The sequence below is a fragment of the Equus quagga genome, chromosome 3 (genome assembly GCF_021613505.1).
Source record: "Equus quagga isolate Etosha38 chromosome 3, UCLA_HA_Equagga_1.0, whole genome shotgun sequence".
NCBI lineage: Eukaryota > Metazoa > Chordata > Mammalia > Perissodactyla > Equidae > Equus > Equus quagga.
Genome location: NC_060269.1, coordinates 63,014,962 through 63,033,041, shown reverse-complemented (window position 1 = coordinate 63,033,041; position 18,080 = coordinate 63,014,962). Strand labels below are relative to the sequence as shown.

At 36.6% G+C, this 18,080-nt stretch overlaps 1 protein-coding gene across 2 annotated transcripts in view; it reads right to left on the bottom strand.

Moving 5' to 3' along the window:
• The window catches only part of INTS9 (integrator complex subunit 9), a 105,328-nt gene that overhangs the window by 65,912 nt on the left and 21,336 nt on the right, over positions 1-18,080 (bottom strand). Inside the window, exon 2 of one of the 2 annotated variants that reach the window (XM_046657227.1) lies at positions 8,065-8,192. The exons of the other annotated variant lie outside the window; for it this stretch is intronic. Within the exon in view, the coding sequence (XP_046513183.1) occupies positions 8,065-8,192 (128 nt within the window). The remainder of the gene's footprint in view (positions 1-8,064; positions 8,193-18,080) is intronic. 2 annotated transcript variants of the gene reach the window in all.

Below are 18,080 nucleotides of genomic sequence, written 5' to 3'. Positions count from 1 at the left end.
CACCCATGGCTTGAGGTTCCAATTCTGGAAAATGAAGCTAGTTTTCCTGAGTGTTACAAAATGACACCATATTTAAGTGAATAATTTCTAGAAGGTGAGGTTAATTTCACATATATGTGACAATATAAAAGTCTAGATTCAGAAATCATTCACTTCTGGTAATCCTAGGATTTAACTGTGTGCTATTAGTTGACCAGAAGAATTATACTGGAGGCTGAAAATGCAAATAACTCAGGAGAAAAAAAATACTGGTAAAAAGAAAAACTTAATGACCAAGGTGATGTGTGAAAAAAAGCACATGAGGAGAACAAGTTGGAGAGCAAAAGGATTTTAGCACTTCACCACAAAATTAGTCTGTGAAGTAAAAATTAAGGGCAAAGTATGGGGGTGCGATTAAAAGACTCCAATCGGAAAGCAAATTAATGTATAGTCCCTTATCCTCTTCCCAAAATAATTTTATCAAATTCTGACTTTGTAATTAGGTGACAGGTACAAAAGTGAAACAGAAACACAAATTTATTTTGTGAATATTTGTCAATCTTCTAGGAAAGGTTAAAAACCTTAATAAATATACATGCATCTAATTTTAGAAAAAAAGTGAGAATTTTTGAAGTAATTTTAATTTTGACATAATTCCAAACTTACAGAAAAGCTGTAAGAATATAGGTACAACAGAGTCCCACATACCGTATCTTTGCCTAGATTCTCCTGTTTACATTCTGCCTTTACTAATAAAAAAGTGAGAATTTTGGATTTCATACTTGAGAATGAAATTTACTTTACAAGGAGAATCAAATTTGCTTGGTATAAGTAATACCAAATAAACTTTTTTTTTTAACTCTGGGATTTTTCTGTTCTAAACTCTCAGAAAAACATGCTATTAATAGTTAGCTGTTTAATTCCTATCTCATTTCATAGTCACATATATGTCTTCACTTATAGACTTCTTACTTCCTGAAAAATAAATTTACTATCAGATCAGATTAAAAAACCAAGCATTCTGAGGGCTGGCCCCGCGGCATAGTGGTTAAGTTTGGCACAGTCCACTTTGGTGGCCCAGGTTCGCAGGTTTGGATCCCAGGTACAGACCTACACCACTTATCAGCCATGCTCTGGTGGGGACCCATGTACAAAATAGAGAAAGAGTGGCATTAGATGTTAGCTCAGGGTTAATCTTCCTCACACAAAAAAAGAGGAAACTTGGCAACAGATGTTAGCTCAGGGTGAAATCTTCCTCAGCAAAAAAAAAAAAATAATAATAATAAATAAAATCAAAAATTCTAAAAAAAAGTGTAATGACAAGACAATGTGAATTCTGTTCTCATTTCATGCACGCTAACTCTCTAACTGAGGGTGTAAATATCCGCTTCCCTTTACAAAGAGAACTGATCAAAGGACATGCATCTGTGTGTTCCCCTTCAGACACACACAAATCAGCCTTCAAATTACAGATGACTGATGCAGTTAGTTGTCCTCAACAAATGATTAGAAATGGTGTACTGCTTTATCAGAGAATAATTGTTTTTTTAAAAAGTAAAAATTTCAGGTATTGTGGTTTTAACTTCTGCTAAACATTTTTTTTATAACATCAAAGCCTTCTATGAAATACCCATAGTTATTTTGGATATGAGAAATTGCTAAGTAGATGGGACTGAACGCTCAAAGCACAGCATGACCATGCTATAACAACAGTGCCAAAGATGAAGGGCGACGGAAATGTGTAACCAAATGGCAAAGGAATGCTGACTACAGAGATGAAAATGATTGGTTACTGACTTCCAATGAGTTAATGACTAAGCAACAAAGAGTTAGTAAACTTTAAACTACCAAAGGGGAAGGGACTTACTACTTTGCTATTAACGATTATGAAATTTGTGTAAGTTTTTTAAACAAGGAAACATAAGTCTCTCCACAGACACCTACTTTAATAAAATATGGGAGGTGATGATATTAGAAGAATTATGATTATAGAGGAACATATCTTTACATCCACTATTTAACAATAATTTCTTAGAAAAAAAAGGATGCCATTAAAAATGTTATAGTCAAGAAAAAACATATGTATACAAGATCTGTTTTTTTAGTATTTATTTTCTTTAAAAAATAGGTAAAATATTCCCATATATAAATAAATAAATAAATAACCTAAGGCATTTAAAAGTAATCTACCACCTAGAAAAAACTGTGAAAGGTAGAATGAACAGGATATTCATTTTCTCTTTATACTTTTAATTTTTCCAGTTTCCTAGTTTGAAATGTATTACTTTTATAATCAGAAAATAATAATGAGGGGCTGGCCTGCTGTTATAGTGGTCAAGTTTGCGCACTCTGCTTCAGTGGCCTGGGGTTTCCCGGTTCAGATCCCGGGTGTGGACCCATGCCCTGTTTATCAAGCCATGCTGTGGCAGGCATTCCACATATAAAGTAGAGGAAGATGGGCACAGATGTTAGCTCAGGGCTGATCTTCCTCAGCAAAAGGAGGAGGATTTGTGGCATGCGTTACCTCAGGGCTAATCTTCCACAAAAAATATTAATAACAACAATAATAATGAAAGAGACATAACCACATTCATTCATGCAAAAAATATTTATAGAAGCTGGCCTGGTGGTGTAGCAGTTAAATTTGTGCACTCCACTTCAGTGGCCCAGGGTTTGCAGGTTCACATCTTGGGCATGGACCTATGCACCACTCATCAATCCATGCTGTGGTGGCATCCCACATACAAGGCAGAAGAAGATGGGCATAGATGTTAGCACAGGGACAATCTTCCTCAAGCAAAAAGAGGAAGACTGGCAATGGATGCTACCTCCTCACAGAATAATAATAATAATAATAATAATATTAATATTTGTAAAAGCTTACTTTGAGCAAAGTATGCAAAGAATAGGATATGACAGTAAATAAAATAATCCTTGCATTTTAGTTTGCATTCTAGTATAAGGAGATAATGAACATCAATTAAAACAGAATAGAATAAAACCTATGACAGAGGTAAGCAGAAGGTGTTATGGGTTTACACACAGAAAGGACACTTTTGACACTACACACTGTGCGGTGGTGTGGAAAGCAGGCAAGAGGATTTATGAGTAAAGATGGAGGAGGTCTTTCCAGAAAGAGGGAACAGGGAACAGACTCATCATTTGGTGTAGTATTGTAGGAGAACGAGGAACTCATCCTTACTCATTCATTAATGAATTTTATTTACGTGTCAAGTACTCAGGTGCTGATGATATGACTGTGAGCAAAACACATCTCTCCTCCTAAGGAGGTAGGGAAGACAGATACATCAAGCAGGCACACAAACAGAGAACAAGATGTTAAAAATGATGAAGCAGTATAGTACAAAGTACCAAGGGGGTGGGCGCCGTGGCCTAAGTTCGGTGTGCTCTGCTTCGGTGGCCTGGGTTTGGTTCCCAGGTGTGGACCTACACCACTTGTCAGCGGCTATGCTGTGGCGGCGACCCACATACAAAATAGAGGAAGATCGGCACAGATGTTAGCTCAGGGTGAATCTTCCTCAGTGAAAAAAAAAAAAAGACTTCTCCGGTCTATGATGATTGAGTGGAGACCTGGACAGCAGTAGAGTCAAGGGAAAGCTCAAGGGGCAGGGTTTAGAGGGAATAAAGAAAGAAGACAGTGACAAGGCCCAGTACTTTCTTCCAGTCCTTCTCACTAGTCTCTGGCTTAGACATCTTACATAAAAGTTTATTCAAACGAAATTTCAGTAAGAGTTCCATATACTCTCTCCCCCTCATCCAACTAGAATGTCATCTCTATTTGCTTCCTATATAGAAACTGGAGTGATACATGATCTGAGAGAGAAGCTCCTGCAAAGCAGGCTAAGGAAAGTAGGATGTGGGAGGGGGAGAAGAGCCTTCGTGGCTGAAGAAATAATTCGTGTGACTGCTCCCAAGCAGGAGATAAGATTTCTTCGAAACTGAAAGGAAACAAAGAGCAAGATACTAGAAGGGTAGGCATAATGTCTAATACACCAAGATGAACTTGGTATTTATCCTAAGAGCAATGAAAAACCACTGAAAGGTTTTAAACAGATAAGAGACAAGATAAGACTTGTACTTCTAAAAGATGATTTTGGAGAAAATTGACATCCTGTGGCTTCTGATAATACATACAATCATTTGTGCGGTATTCCTACCAAAAAACCCCCAACCTGATCATGAGGAAACATCCAACAAACCCAAATTGAAAGATGTTACATAAAATAATCAGCCTGTACTCCAAAAATGACAAGGTCACAAAAGACAGACAGACTAAGAAACTCTTCCAGATTAAAGGAGACTAAAGACATGACAACTAAATGCAACGTGTGATCTGGAATGGATCCTGGACCAGTATCGTTATTTTTCTTTTTTGCTTTAAAAGGCATTATAGTGAAATATGAATTGGTGTAACTTTGGCAATATGAATAAAGCATGCACCTTAGATACAAGTATAGTATTAATGTAAGCTTCCTGATTTTGATTATTGTACTGTGGTTATGTAAGACAATGTCCTTATTGTTAGAAAGTAAACACTCAAGTATTTTGATGGTACAGGAGTATGATGTCTGTATCTTTCAAACGGGTCAGAAAAAAATTATATGCATACATGTAAAGAGAAAATAATAAAGCAAATGTGATAAAATGTTAACTACTGGTAAGGGTAACTGGAAGTTGTTTGTACTATTCTTGCAATTTTTCTATAAATCTGAAGTGACTTTTTCTTTTTTAAGGAAGATTAGCCCTAGCTAACACCTGCTGCCAATCCTCCTCTTTTTGCTGAGGAAGATTGGCCCTGAGCTAACATCTGTGCCCATCTTCCTCTACTTTATATGTGGGACGCCTGCCACAGCATGGCTTGATAAGTCGTGCTAGGTCCGCGCCCGGGATCCAAACCAGTGGACGCTGGGCCACTGAAGCAGAGCATGCAAACTTAACCACTACATCACTGGGACAGCCCCTGAAGTGATTTTAAAATAAAAAGTTATACAAAAAATGACCCTGGATTCAGACAGGGGCAAGATCAGAATTGAAGAAACTGGTTAGGAGGCTTTAGCAGTAATACCTGTAAAAGATGATGATGAATACAGCACTGAAGTGACAGGATTCTAGAGGCATTGAGAAGGTAAAAACGACAGGGCTTAATAAAAGACTGAATGTGGGAAGCAGGGAAGAGGGGCATGACGAAGTTAACTCTCAATTTTATGGCTTTTATAACAGGATGCCATTCACTAAGATAGGGTACTTGGGGGAAAACCAGTTCTGGGAGGGTCTGCGCTCCTCTTCTGCACCAAGTCTACTCATGAACTCAGCTTGAGGCACGATGAGTTCTGAAGTGCCTTCAAAGGCACATCCAAAGAGAGAAACTCAGTAGGCATTTTGGATATGTGAATCCAGAACTCAGAAGAAAATTAACTGAAGATACACATTAGTAAGTTATTGTTTGGATGGTTATTGAAGCCCTGAGCATTTATTAAATTTCCTTGGTGGAGACTCTGAAGGCCAAGCACTGGATACTGAAGAATTCTGATATGTGAAGGCCATTAGAGGAAGATGAATCTCCAAAGTAAACGGAAGACGAAGAGTCAGAGAAGTAAGAGGAAAACCAGGAAAGCATGATCATGGTGGCAAGTGCTGCTGAAGGATGCATGATGATCGAAGTAGGGTTGGGACTGACAAATATGCATCACAGCTAATGAGATGGAAGTCATTTGTGACTTTGGTGAGAGGTGTTCTGGTGGGTGGTGTGGGCAAGCACAGATTGGAGGGAATTAGGAATGCTGAAGGGGAAAGCGGAGTTCAGAGAAGGTAAAAAAAAAATTTTTTAAGTTAGAAGCGACTGAGTATAATTTGGGAAGCAGTGAGTCAAGATGGAAAGGTTTGAGATAGAGGAAAGATTACAACTAATAATGCAATGACTCTGAGAAGGTAAGAAAGGTTAGAGTCCAGAGAAGATAAAGGGATTCATTCACATGACAATTATTTACTACACGCCAAGCTACATGCAGCTACTACATGCCAAGAACTATCTTAGGCACTGGGGATACAATGGAGAACAAAAAAATCCCTGCCCTTATAAAACATCCCTTAGTGGCGAAGACAGACAATATATAAAGAAATATTATATATAATCTAACGATAAGTGCTATGAAGAAAAATAAAGCAGGATTAGGGGACAGGAGGCACTGGGGATACTATTTCAACAGAGTCTATCTTCAAGGTTTCTGGCCTGAGCAAAAGACGACACTTTGTAACGAACTATATGGGCCCACTAGTATATATCATCCCACTACTATAACCTCCCTCTGAGAGAAAAACAATGACAAAGGCAAGAGAGAGTGGAAGTGGATTCCAAGGCTGAGCCAGGGCTGTGAGAACAGAGAATCAGGTAAAGACAAGAATGAGCAGGAAAGGGAAAACACGTAGCTAGGACTGTCTGCCCAAGTCAGGTTCGAACACCTAGATAATTCATGACCTCGCAGAGCCAAGTAGGCCATCTTTTAGAAACCCTCATAGTACCTTGTATTTTATTTTTTTTAGCAATTACCACAAGTATACAGCTGTTTTCTCAACACAAGTATAACGAAATCTTCAACTGTGTAATTCTCTCTCCCCTAACAGACTGTGAACTCCACGAGGAAGGGGAAGCTTTCTTGTTCATGTCTGTATCCCTGGATCCAGTGCAGTGCAGATTCTTAATAAACACCAAAGAATGAACGTTTTAATCTTTGGGGGGAAACAGACAATAATATCAGGCTATTCTAATAAGAAACACCCTGTCAGTCATTTTTGTAGAGAAACACATACAATGCCTACAGTTACTTGTAAATATATATATATGGATGGTAAATCTATTTCTAGGTGCTGGGTGTGATTACAACTGAATTTTATTAGCTTTGCATAAAATATAAGCTGCAATTATCTCTGACTTTATCCCCATCACCTTATTGTATCCTTTATCTCAGAAAAAAATCAATGGTTGATTTTTTTTTTAAAGATTGGCACCTGAGCTAACATCTGTTACCAATCTTTTTTTTTTTCTTTTTTCTTCTACTTCTCCCCAAAGTCCCCCAGTACATAGTTCTATATTCTAGTTGTAGGTCCTTCTGGTTGTGCTATGTGGGACGCTGCCTCAGCATGGCTTGATGAGTGGTGCTAGGTCCATGTCCAGGATCTGAACTGGCAAATCCCGGGCCGCTGAAGTGGAGCACACGAACTTAACCACTTGGCCGTGGGGCTGGCTCCTCAATGGTTGATTTTTAATTATACTTTTTCTAGATGGTTCACAGGGTTATCATTATGAAAAACCATCACACACAGTGATGTTTTCAGCAGTGAAAGAAATACATTAGTTGGTTTACCTAGCTTGCTACACTTTCAAGCTCTTAAATCTACTTTAAATAGCTTTTCTGTCTCCCCTCTTGCACGTGGTTATCACTTTTTGCTGTTGGGAGTATATTTGCTTCTAAAATTCACCCACTCTCTTATAAATTGCTGCTTCTAAATAACAGCAAGCTGGGAAAACCAATTTCCTAGACGAGGTCTTAATAACAGTAAACAGTCTGATTGTAGGCCTGGGGTGATCTAACTGCTTTAAGACACGGACTTTGGCTTCATATATGAGTCTATAATATCTACAGCTGACTAGTATGAAAATAATGCATAGATACCTATCAAAGAGAAATGGTGGGCTCTATGATGTCAAGTCCCTGCAAAGGCAGTTAAATGATTCTAAAATTGAATTCTTGGGCTCATCAGTTGACCATTTATCAGCTCTCATATGAATTAGCAAGAAAGATGAAATATATATGACCTCACTTGCACTGAGCAGTTGCAGGAACATTTTACAGAAGCTCACAAGAAGTTATAATAAAGAAGTCAATCAATAAATCAATACAACACTTTCCATCAACCTAGCCAAAGGAAATTATTTTGATGAAGAACATTTTTAAGGGAATAAAGTAAACTTAGGACAACACACAAGGTACCAGTAATCTTTATGCTAATGAATACCGTTTTTCAGCAAACAAAAGCTCATTTTGTCACAGATGCATCAGCACGTACCTTTGAACAAGTGGCAAAGGAAGGAAATTGAGGGTGGAAGTCATGTCCAGTCCACAGTCCAACATAATGGTGGTTGATTTGAATTTGAGCACATTGCATGGTAAGGTTGGGTGCCCCGACAGGCAATACTAAAAAAAATTAAATCATTTTTATCAATAATCAATTGCAGAAAAAGCCTAAAAAGTACAATGAATTAAGTAAAACTGATCGTCTTCTCTGATAAGAGCAGCATATAAATTGAGCTAACATTCTACGTGACTTCCTCCCTTTTATAGCTCTGGATACCACTTAACCCAGCAGTTAAAATACTCCAAATTTCATGTCATACCCAATTTTTTGTAGGGTACCAAGTTATTTATTAGGTGAGCACAGTTTTGGAGAGGCCAAAGTTATTCGAAATAGAAGTGTTCCGGGCTATAGTTGTCTGCTCCACTCTCACATGACTCTTGCATATTTCCACTATCCCATCATACCCAAGTACTGCCCAAAGCTGTGGAAGTGAATGAAATTCTAAGCTGGATCCTCAAACTGTGCTATAGGTTAGGTTTTCTCTTCCTATAAACGAGTCAAGTGACTTTCCTCAAAGATGAAATGGTTGGGAAGGGTTAACAACAAACATTGGAAGGGGTTATGGCTCAGCCTTGTCAGAAGAAATGACTCAAAAGGACAAGTGGCTTCCCTGATGTGCAATACAAAGCAGGAGTGAGGGACACGTACTCCCCACCAATCAAGAATCTCTTGTCTGCAGCAGCGGGCCTCAGAAGTCAAAGGGGCACAAGCCACAATGGCGCATTAAAAGGAGAGTGATGAGGCAAGACAATACACTGACCTCGAACATTGCTCATGTCGTCCTCAGTATTGTGGGGATGACAGATATGTTACACTGAAAATTATTTATATGGGATGTATCCTGTCACCTTTCATAATTCTATTGCTGTTTTGAAGAAAAGAAATGAAAGAAGAGGGAAAAGAGCTTTTCTCCCACTTAAAGTCATTTTGTAGAAGCTTCCTGTGAACAGCAAAGCCCAGAAAATAGAGGGATCAATGTTCTGAATCCCTCAGCAAGTACATTGTTTCTTTCTGATTTAAGGACAGGTCCAGTACAACTCAGGGTAATGCGACATCAATGCCTGGCTCCACACGGCCATGGTAGCTCGGGCTGTCTTTTCAGGTATTTGTTGCACTGTAGGTTCTGTCACTGAATAAATTTCCTACTTTTTTCCAGAGGACATTACAGGGACTGATGATTTTTTAAAACAGCATGTTCTAAAAATGATAAGGCCAAGAGCCAAGAAACTGGGTATTTTGCAAGCTGCTTCTTTATTCCAAATTTACGTATGAGGATTCTATTTTCCTAACCAAAATTCAAGACTCATGGTCTGGGCCAGCCTCGGTGGCCTAGTTGTTTGGCGCACTCCACTTTGGCAGACTGGGGTGGACTACCAGGTGCAGACCTACACCACTCATCAGCGGCCACGCTGTGGCAGCAGCTGAATACAAAGAATAGAGGAAGACTGGCAACAGATATTAGCTCAGGGCAAATCTTCATCAGCAAACAAACAAACAAAATAACTCACGGTCTGAATGGGTACAAGGTTACTTATGATGAAAACTGCACAAATTATTAAAATTGTAATTGTCCTACAAAAGTCCAGGAAGCATGATTTGGGTAATTATACTTTACATAAGTTCATTCTTTGATAGGTATCAGAAATACCGAAGAAATCTTCCTACCAATTAAGGCAGAGATATTCCTACCCCGTCCTCCATCCGGCTCCCTATTGCTAGCTTGGTCCCCATCTAAGAATTATTTCTTAAAGATAAACTATCTCAAACGAATAGAAAGCATCATGTTAAACCTACCCCAAACAAATGTTCTAATAAGAGATTTCCTATATTTCTCCTTTAAAACAAATCAGATATTCAGAAGAAAAACTTAAAAAAAGAGAAATGTACATAATGGCTATTTCTGGGTGGAAAGATTATGATGTAATTTACTTCTTTCAGCTTTCTATATTTTTCAAATGTATGACAATGAGCATTTACTACATTTTTATAGTTAGAAAAAACATATGATTAAAACAAAACCGAAAATCTAGCCAGCCACACTGAATGACAAAATCTTTACCTTTGTCTTTAACTCTAAACTATGGATAACAAGTTACACCAGAAGACAGAAGATGGACGTGTAAAAGCTGCTACTCAAAAGATTTCAGGCCAAAGAAGTTAGCTGAAAGAATTTACATTTGCTCCTGTCATCCAAGGATAAAGGTGAGGGACGCTTTATAAGGGCCATAACTGAATGGAAGAAATGGTTTCAGAGCATCATGTAAGAGTGGCAGACCTTGATCTTACTAGCTCCATGTTCATGGATGAGGAAATTGAGCTTCATACAGTTTGAGAGGCTTGTCTGAGAAAAGCCAGACACATAGCAAGGTCCCCTGTCTCCAAAGATCCCGCTCAGGCTTCCCAAATTGCACCACTCACTTTGTGAGTTAATTGTCTGTTGAGGCACGGAGTGACTGGTTGAGGTTCACACAACTAGCAAATGAGGCACCTGCAAGGTTCCTGAAGTTTGCCTGTCCCCAGGGTCGCTCTTTGGATGTTTCTAACATGCTGCCTGCAATCGGCAAGCAGATTATAATCTAGTGAGGGGTATGAAAACACTAAATAATAACGTGATTTTAATTTTAAAATTAGAAATAAATCTATATTACAAAACATTCAAAAAATAGCAGAAAGAAAATATGACCCACAATCATTTTTCTATTCTTTTTGCATAATTTGTAAAAGCTGTAATTTTAGCGCACATACCACTCTGTATGCTGCTTTTAAAACGCATGACTATGTTTTCTTTGTCTATGTTGCATTATACTTCATTTTATTGGCTGCCTAAGTAAACGCACCATCGCTCGTTTAATCATTCCCTTACTGGTGAAGGGTTGCTTCCAGGGGCTCTATTACAAACATGGCTATGTTGATCACTTTAGTGCTTAAGGCTTTTTCCACATTGGACTATTTCTTTAGAGGATTCCCAGAAGTGGCATTAAATAGGTCAAAAAATACGAGCATTTTATAGCTCTTGAAATATGCTGCCAAAATGCTTTCCAAAAAAGGTTGTACCTATTTACAGTGTCGTCAGTAATGTATCAGATCTGTTTCACCGCTTATTCCCATCAGCATTATGATTAAAACAATCTAGAATCTATACCAAAATGCAGCAGTAATATTAGTAGTAGCTATCTGGCAGCAACCAAATGGTCCTAAACAGGAAAGTCAACTACTTGATAAATAGCTTTAATTTTGAAACTCAGTTTGAAGAAATGATTTAAAGCAAGGGGTTTGAAGTAAGACTGCCTGGCCTCAAATTCTGGTTATGCTCATTATTAATGTGTGATTTGGGAAAAGTTACTTAACTTCACAAAAACTCAGTTTCCTTATCTGTAAGATGTGGTAATAGAAGCTAGCCTCCAAAGTTGTGAGGACTAAATGAATGGATACAGCCCCTGACACATGGCATGCGCTCACTGTTAATTTGTTATAGTTATAAAATCATTGAGGGGCTGAAGAGGCCACCTAAATTTGGGGGCAATCGTTTACAGCATTTTAGGGAAGAAATTCTATTCTACAGTAGCATTCACTAACGTCTTAGACATTTGTGTCTCACAAGACTAGGTAAAGCGAATGAACAATTTTACAAATATTGTCTATTGCTATAGCGTTTGCCTTCCAGGAAGTTAGACTCACTAGCAAGTACAGAAGTGAATGTTCTAGCCAACAGGTTTAAAAATTTTTTTCCTAGCTTAACAAGCACATAGTAATGCTTTCATGTTAATCTTATTTCTACTTAACAAAGCTGCAGGCTTTTTCTGTGTGATGATTTACCATCTATATTTTCTCGTGTGCCTGCTGATCTCTTTTTTCCACTGAATGAATGGAATCTGGTTTCAGAAGTTACATGTTTAACATATATAAGCATTCTTTATATTTTTTGGATAAAAATTTTATCAGTTATAATTAGTACATATCTTTCCCATTCTGCTACTTTCATTAAAAAAATTTTATTATGGAAAATTTCAAACATAAAAGCAAAATTACCATAATAAACTCCCATTACTTAGGTTTAACAACTACCCATATTTTACTTTTCTTTGCTGCTTTCCTTTTGATACTGACACACTTCTGCAGTATAGCTATTATGGTGACAAACATATCTGATCTCTGAAAATACCGTTTGCGCAAATAGTCCTACATTGATCTCTTATCCACAGTGGATTTTGTCCACTGGTCTTTTTTGGTTATGTTTTTTATTTTCACCCCCAATGGTGTAAAGTTTATACTTTGTAATGCTTTCAAATAATTTAGAGCGACTAGACTTCAATTCTTAAAAAAACATTTTTCCAAGGATGTAAATGGAGACTACATTTAATATATATATTTATTTAAGGAATGTGACATTTTTACTATACAATAACATTTCTCTGAGAAGCAATGCACTGCTTTCTTTTCTATTAATTTAATTTTTTTCCCTTTACAGTTTAAAATATTTTATTCCTTTAGTTCATAACCAACTATTCAATTATTATTAACATAAATATATCTTTGCTTTCCAATTTCTGTTTAATTTCTGTTCTCAGTTCTATTGTTCTATTTTAAGCTTTATCTGTTATGATTTTTAAAATTTCTGCAGTTGGATGTGTAGCTGATTTAAAGAGGCATTCAGGCTACAAAGAGTCCTCTAAATGATGCTCTCAATGCATTTTACAAGTTTATATTGTGTTTTCAACTTATCCATTTCTAAATACTACGTAATTTTCACTGTGATTTCTTCTTTGCGACACAAACTACTCAGAAGTATGAGTGTGTTGTGTGGTGTGTGTGCGTGTGTTTGGTTCAACTGCCAAATATACAGGTGGTAATGATCACCTCTTGGTTATTGATTTCTTAATTTTATTGTGGTCAGAGAATAGAATTTTGACATTAATTTTTGGATATTTACTGAAACTTGCTTTGTGACCACGTACACTGTAAACAGTTGATTTTTAAAAAATGATCTAGTGTCCACGAAAATTGAAAATATATCACCTAATTGTTGCATACAGAGTATGTTGAGTTATTTAAATCTCCTATACCCTTACCTACTTAAGACTTAGGAGAGAAGAAGTTGCCAATTTCTCTTGTAATTCTGTCAAATTTTGCTTCATACATTTTGAGGCTACATGGCTAGGGACACGAGGGTCAGGATCTTTACTAATGAACAGTTTTCTAATCATTATGTAATGTTCTCTGTCTCAAAATCTATTTCTAGATTTATTTCAAAATAATATAGCTACACCACTTTTTCCTTTGGTGAATCATTGTCTCATGTGTTTATGTTTTGTAATCAAGTTATGTACAATAGGATTCCATATCACATTCAAAGCAATGCACACAAACGCAATTGCCACATTCCTCAGACTAGATGAAAGAAATTTCAAAGGAAAGAGAAGTTAGTGGGACAGATTAGTGTACTGATCAGTCCCATCACTAAAGTACTGTACCATAGTTTAACGCTCAATGTTTTTTTCTCAGTGCTATGCAAATAAAAGAAAGATGTGTCTTAACAATAGTAATGCAGAGTCAATGAACTATTTTACACTATTTTCACAGTTAATAATGATTTACCAACATTTTAACCAACTTCTTTGCTCATCAATCCTTGTAGTCCATTTCTTCCTTTTGGGTTCAATTCCTTTCTTCCTGAAATACATTCTTTAGTACACCACCTTCAGAGACGGTGTTCAAAAGGTAAACTCTTAGTCACGATTGGTCTGTAAGTTTCTTAATTTTGACTTTACTCCTCAACAGTGATGGTGGTGGAATTATATGGCAGCAAACTGCCTCAGAACACTAAAGATATTAATCCAAGTGTCTTCTGGCATCTATTATTGCTGATGAGAAATCTGCTGCCAGTCTAACTGGTGTTCCATTATAGGTTGTTATTAAAAGCTTCTCTTTGCCATTGGGTTCTGATCTTTCATTGAGATGTACATAGATACGACTTTTCGGTTTTTTTGGTTTATGCTTCTAACATATAAGGACTCATCTTTCACAACTGTTCAAAAAACTGTCAGCCATTATCATTTTGAATATTCTCTCTCTCCCTCCTTCTAGTTTCTCCTAGTGGAATGTCTATTAAATGTATTTGTCATGTTTCATTTTACTCTCCATCTCCCTGACTATGTTATCCTTTCATATTTTAATTTTTTGCTCTATATACTGCATTCTAGATACTTTCCTCAGCTCTTAGTTTGCTAATTCTTTCTTTAGATAGCATATTTAGATAGCATATTTCAAGTACTGAAATTTTCTTTTCAATGGCTGTTTTTTATTTCTAGTTTTCTTTTTTTAGAAAAATATCGTCTCGTTTTTTTCATAGGTTTGATATCTTCATATATGTCTTTAGTCACTTTAACATATTAATTTTAGAATCTCCATCAGATTGTACAACTGTCTGAAGTGCCTGAGAGTCTTGCTATGCCTGCCGATTCTAACTCATGGTCAATTTCATTACTGTTGTTTTAAAATTCTGGATGGTAAGTCCATCTTTGGTGGGGCTCCATCTGTGGGAATTCTATGCAGAACAGGTTGGGGCAGGTTGTCAAGAAATATCACCACCTTAAGATCAAGTTTTATGTTGATGTCTCAGCTTGAATATCTATCCTATATAGGGGAGCATACAAATCCGACTTTCAACACTCTCAAAGTACTGGCCCAAGCTCCTTTCAGAGACACTCTTCCTTACCGACCTCATGAGCAAGTGAATAATATTCTTCTAGCACTCCTTTCAGCATGGTACACAGCTCTTGGGAATTTCTGGTAACTGATTTTGAAATATGTGTTTCTGAATATTACGTCTATTACTAAGAAGACTCACATTATAACCTCAGGTTTCAGCAAATCCAATATTTTAAAAAGTTGCTATGAAGACAAAATGACAACCAGCCAACTTAACCTCTCAGAAATCTTCAAAACCAACATGAATTACTGTAAACTTCATAAAGAAAAAATACCACAAGAATTAGGCAAATTAGTACATTTGGTAAACTCGGTAATTTGGTCACTAGGCAGATTGAATTTTAGTGAATTGGCTTTGGGGAATAAGTCTATCTTTTCCAGAAAGAACCATGGACTACAACATCATATATGGTCTCCTTTCACCTAGTCTTGTTTAAAATAATTATAATATACATAGCTATTACGATACGGTGTTTATTAGGCATCAGGCACATTACAAGAATTTTACATTTAACTCCTTTAATTTTCCCAAGAACACCATCAGGTAGGAATTATATTCCCATCTTACAAATGAAGAAAATGAGGCACAGAGATTACGAAGCTTGCACATAGTTCAAAGCTGTAAGGGCTGTGGCAGAACTTGAACCCAGGACATTGAGATCCAGAGAGAGTACACTTAACCACCGTTGCATGCCATGCTACAGAAAGGAATTGTCAGAGACCAAAAAAAAAAAAAAATTGCAGAGATGATGTGCTCTAAAAGGCCACACTTTGAGTTGATAAGAATGTAGATTGAATAGGTCCCTAGCAGATTAAATTATGAAACTGGCCTGTAATCCATCATAAATAGCAATTTTCTTTTGTTGGGTTTTCCATTCCATTCAAAAAAAAGGTGATAGGATTCTCTCACAATAAAGTAGTTTTACAGCTGAAACTGCCTTTAAATATCTGTAATGTAACCTATAACCTTTAGTTTGATGTCTAAAAGTTCTTTAATCTTGTTTGGGAGAGTTGCATACCACTGTGAAGGAGTTGTTTTTTATAGGCAACAGTGTTAATGAAATAAGATGTAAATGACATCACCAGGCTTTTCCTCTTTTTCTCCCTTCTCTATTTAACCAACTCATATATCCTCTGTGGAGATCTATGAACAAAAAGAAAAAAGATTCAGTTTGCTTTTCTCCCTGGCAGAGGAATAAAGAAGTGACTTTTGCTGTTTCTGATTCAAATACAACATTAAAAAAAACGCTTTAAGCAAACTGATTTTTTTTTAATTTAAATTTTATTTTTTTTCCTTTTTCTCCCCAAAGCCCCCTGGTACATAGTTGTATACTCTTCATTGTGGGTCCTTCTAGTTGTGGCATGTGGGATGCTGCCTCAGCGTGGTTTGATGAGCAGTGCCATGTCCGCGCCCAGGATTCGAACCAATGAAACACTGGGCCGCCTGCAGTGGAGTGCGTGAACTTAACCACTCGGCCACGGGGCCAGCCCCTAAGCAAATTGATTTTTGTGTAATGGTTTTGCTTGCTGGTACAACATTAGAAAACATATTAGTATAATTCACACATAAATTAATATAGGGGAAAACAAATCTCAACAGATTCAGAAAATGTATTTGAAAACAATGAACAACGATTCAAGGCAAACACTCTTAGCAAACTATAAATGGAAGGGTATTTCTTTAATCTTTAATCTGATAAAGAGTTCCTAACCAGATCCGACATCACAGTTAATGATGAAGCATGAAAAACACTTACCTTAAAGTCAAGAACAAAACAAGGATACCCACTATGACTGCTTAAATTCAACACTACACTGGAAATGCTATATAATGCAATAAGACAAGAAAAATAAGATAAAATGATTAGAAATGGAGAAATAAAACTGTCATTGTTCATAGAGATATGATTAGAAAGCATTCTGAAGACAAACTATTACAACTAATAAGAGTTGTATGCATCAAGGTTGCTGGATACAAAAATCAATGTACAAAAATTAACTGAGTTCTTAAATGTCAGCAAGGAACAACTAGCAAAAATAATAAGAACTAAAAATTAGAATATCATTTATACAGCAAAAAATTAAAAGTATCATAGAATAAAAATAAAAAAAGAGGGGCCAGCCCGGTGGCGCAGCAGTTAAGTGCACACATTCTGCTTCGGCAGCCCAGGGTTTGCTGGTTTGGATCCTGGGTGCGGACATGGCACCGCATGACAAGCCATGCTCCATTAGGCATCCCATAATATTAAGTAGAGGAAGATGGGCATGGATGTTAGCTCAGGGCCAGTTTTCCTCAGCAAAAAGAGGAGGATTGGCAGCAGTTAGCTCAGGGCTGATCTTCCTCAAAAAAAAATAAATAAATAAAAAATAAATAAAAAAGAAGTGTAAAGTCTATACCAAAAAAATCATAAAACTCTACTTAAAGATAATGTTAACTGGAAAGGAAAATAAACTGTTACAAAAAATAGCAATTCTCACTAATCGTTTTTTTTTAATAGAAGTTAATCCTTTGGAAGAGTCAAGGGCTAAGACTAGCTAAGAAAATATTAAAGAATGATAGTTAGAGAGGATTTAAACTTTCCAATATTATAACTTACTATAATGTAAGTAACAACTGGATGTCACACTGGGATGGTGAATGAACCAAAGGAATAAGAATAAACAGTCCAGAAAGAAGGCACACACATATCTAGGATCTTGACATACAATAAAAGTAGCATTACCATACATAGTGCTGGGAGAGTTTGCAACCTATTTGGAAAAAATTACTTTGCATTACACACAAAAATTAATTCCAGATGACTTAAATGCTTAAGATATGAAGATAAAAACTTTAAAACTTTTAGTGAAAAGTAAAACAAAAAAAGGATAATATCTTATCACCCTGGGGCAGTGGAGAATTTAAGAGACAAAAAGAACAAATTATAAGAGAAAAGCATTCATAACCTATTCAGGATAAAAAACTCATACAAATCGATAACAACAAAAAGATTAAAAAAAAAGAAGAATGGTCAATAAATGAAGATACAAAAAGAAGCTCACTATCACTAGAATCAGGGAAATGCAAAATAAGACAATAATGAGCAAACCTTAGATTGACTAAAATTAAACAAGACTGATGATATTAAGTATTGGAGAGAATGCAGTAAAAATGGAGTATACATATATTTTTTTTTCCGAGGAAGATTAGCCCTGAGCTAACTACCGCCAGTCCTCCTCTTTTTGCTGAGGAAGACTGG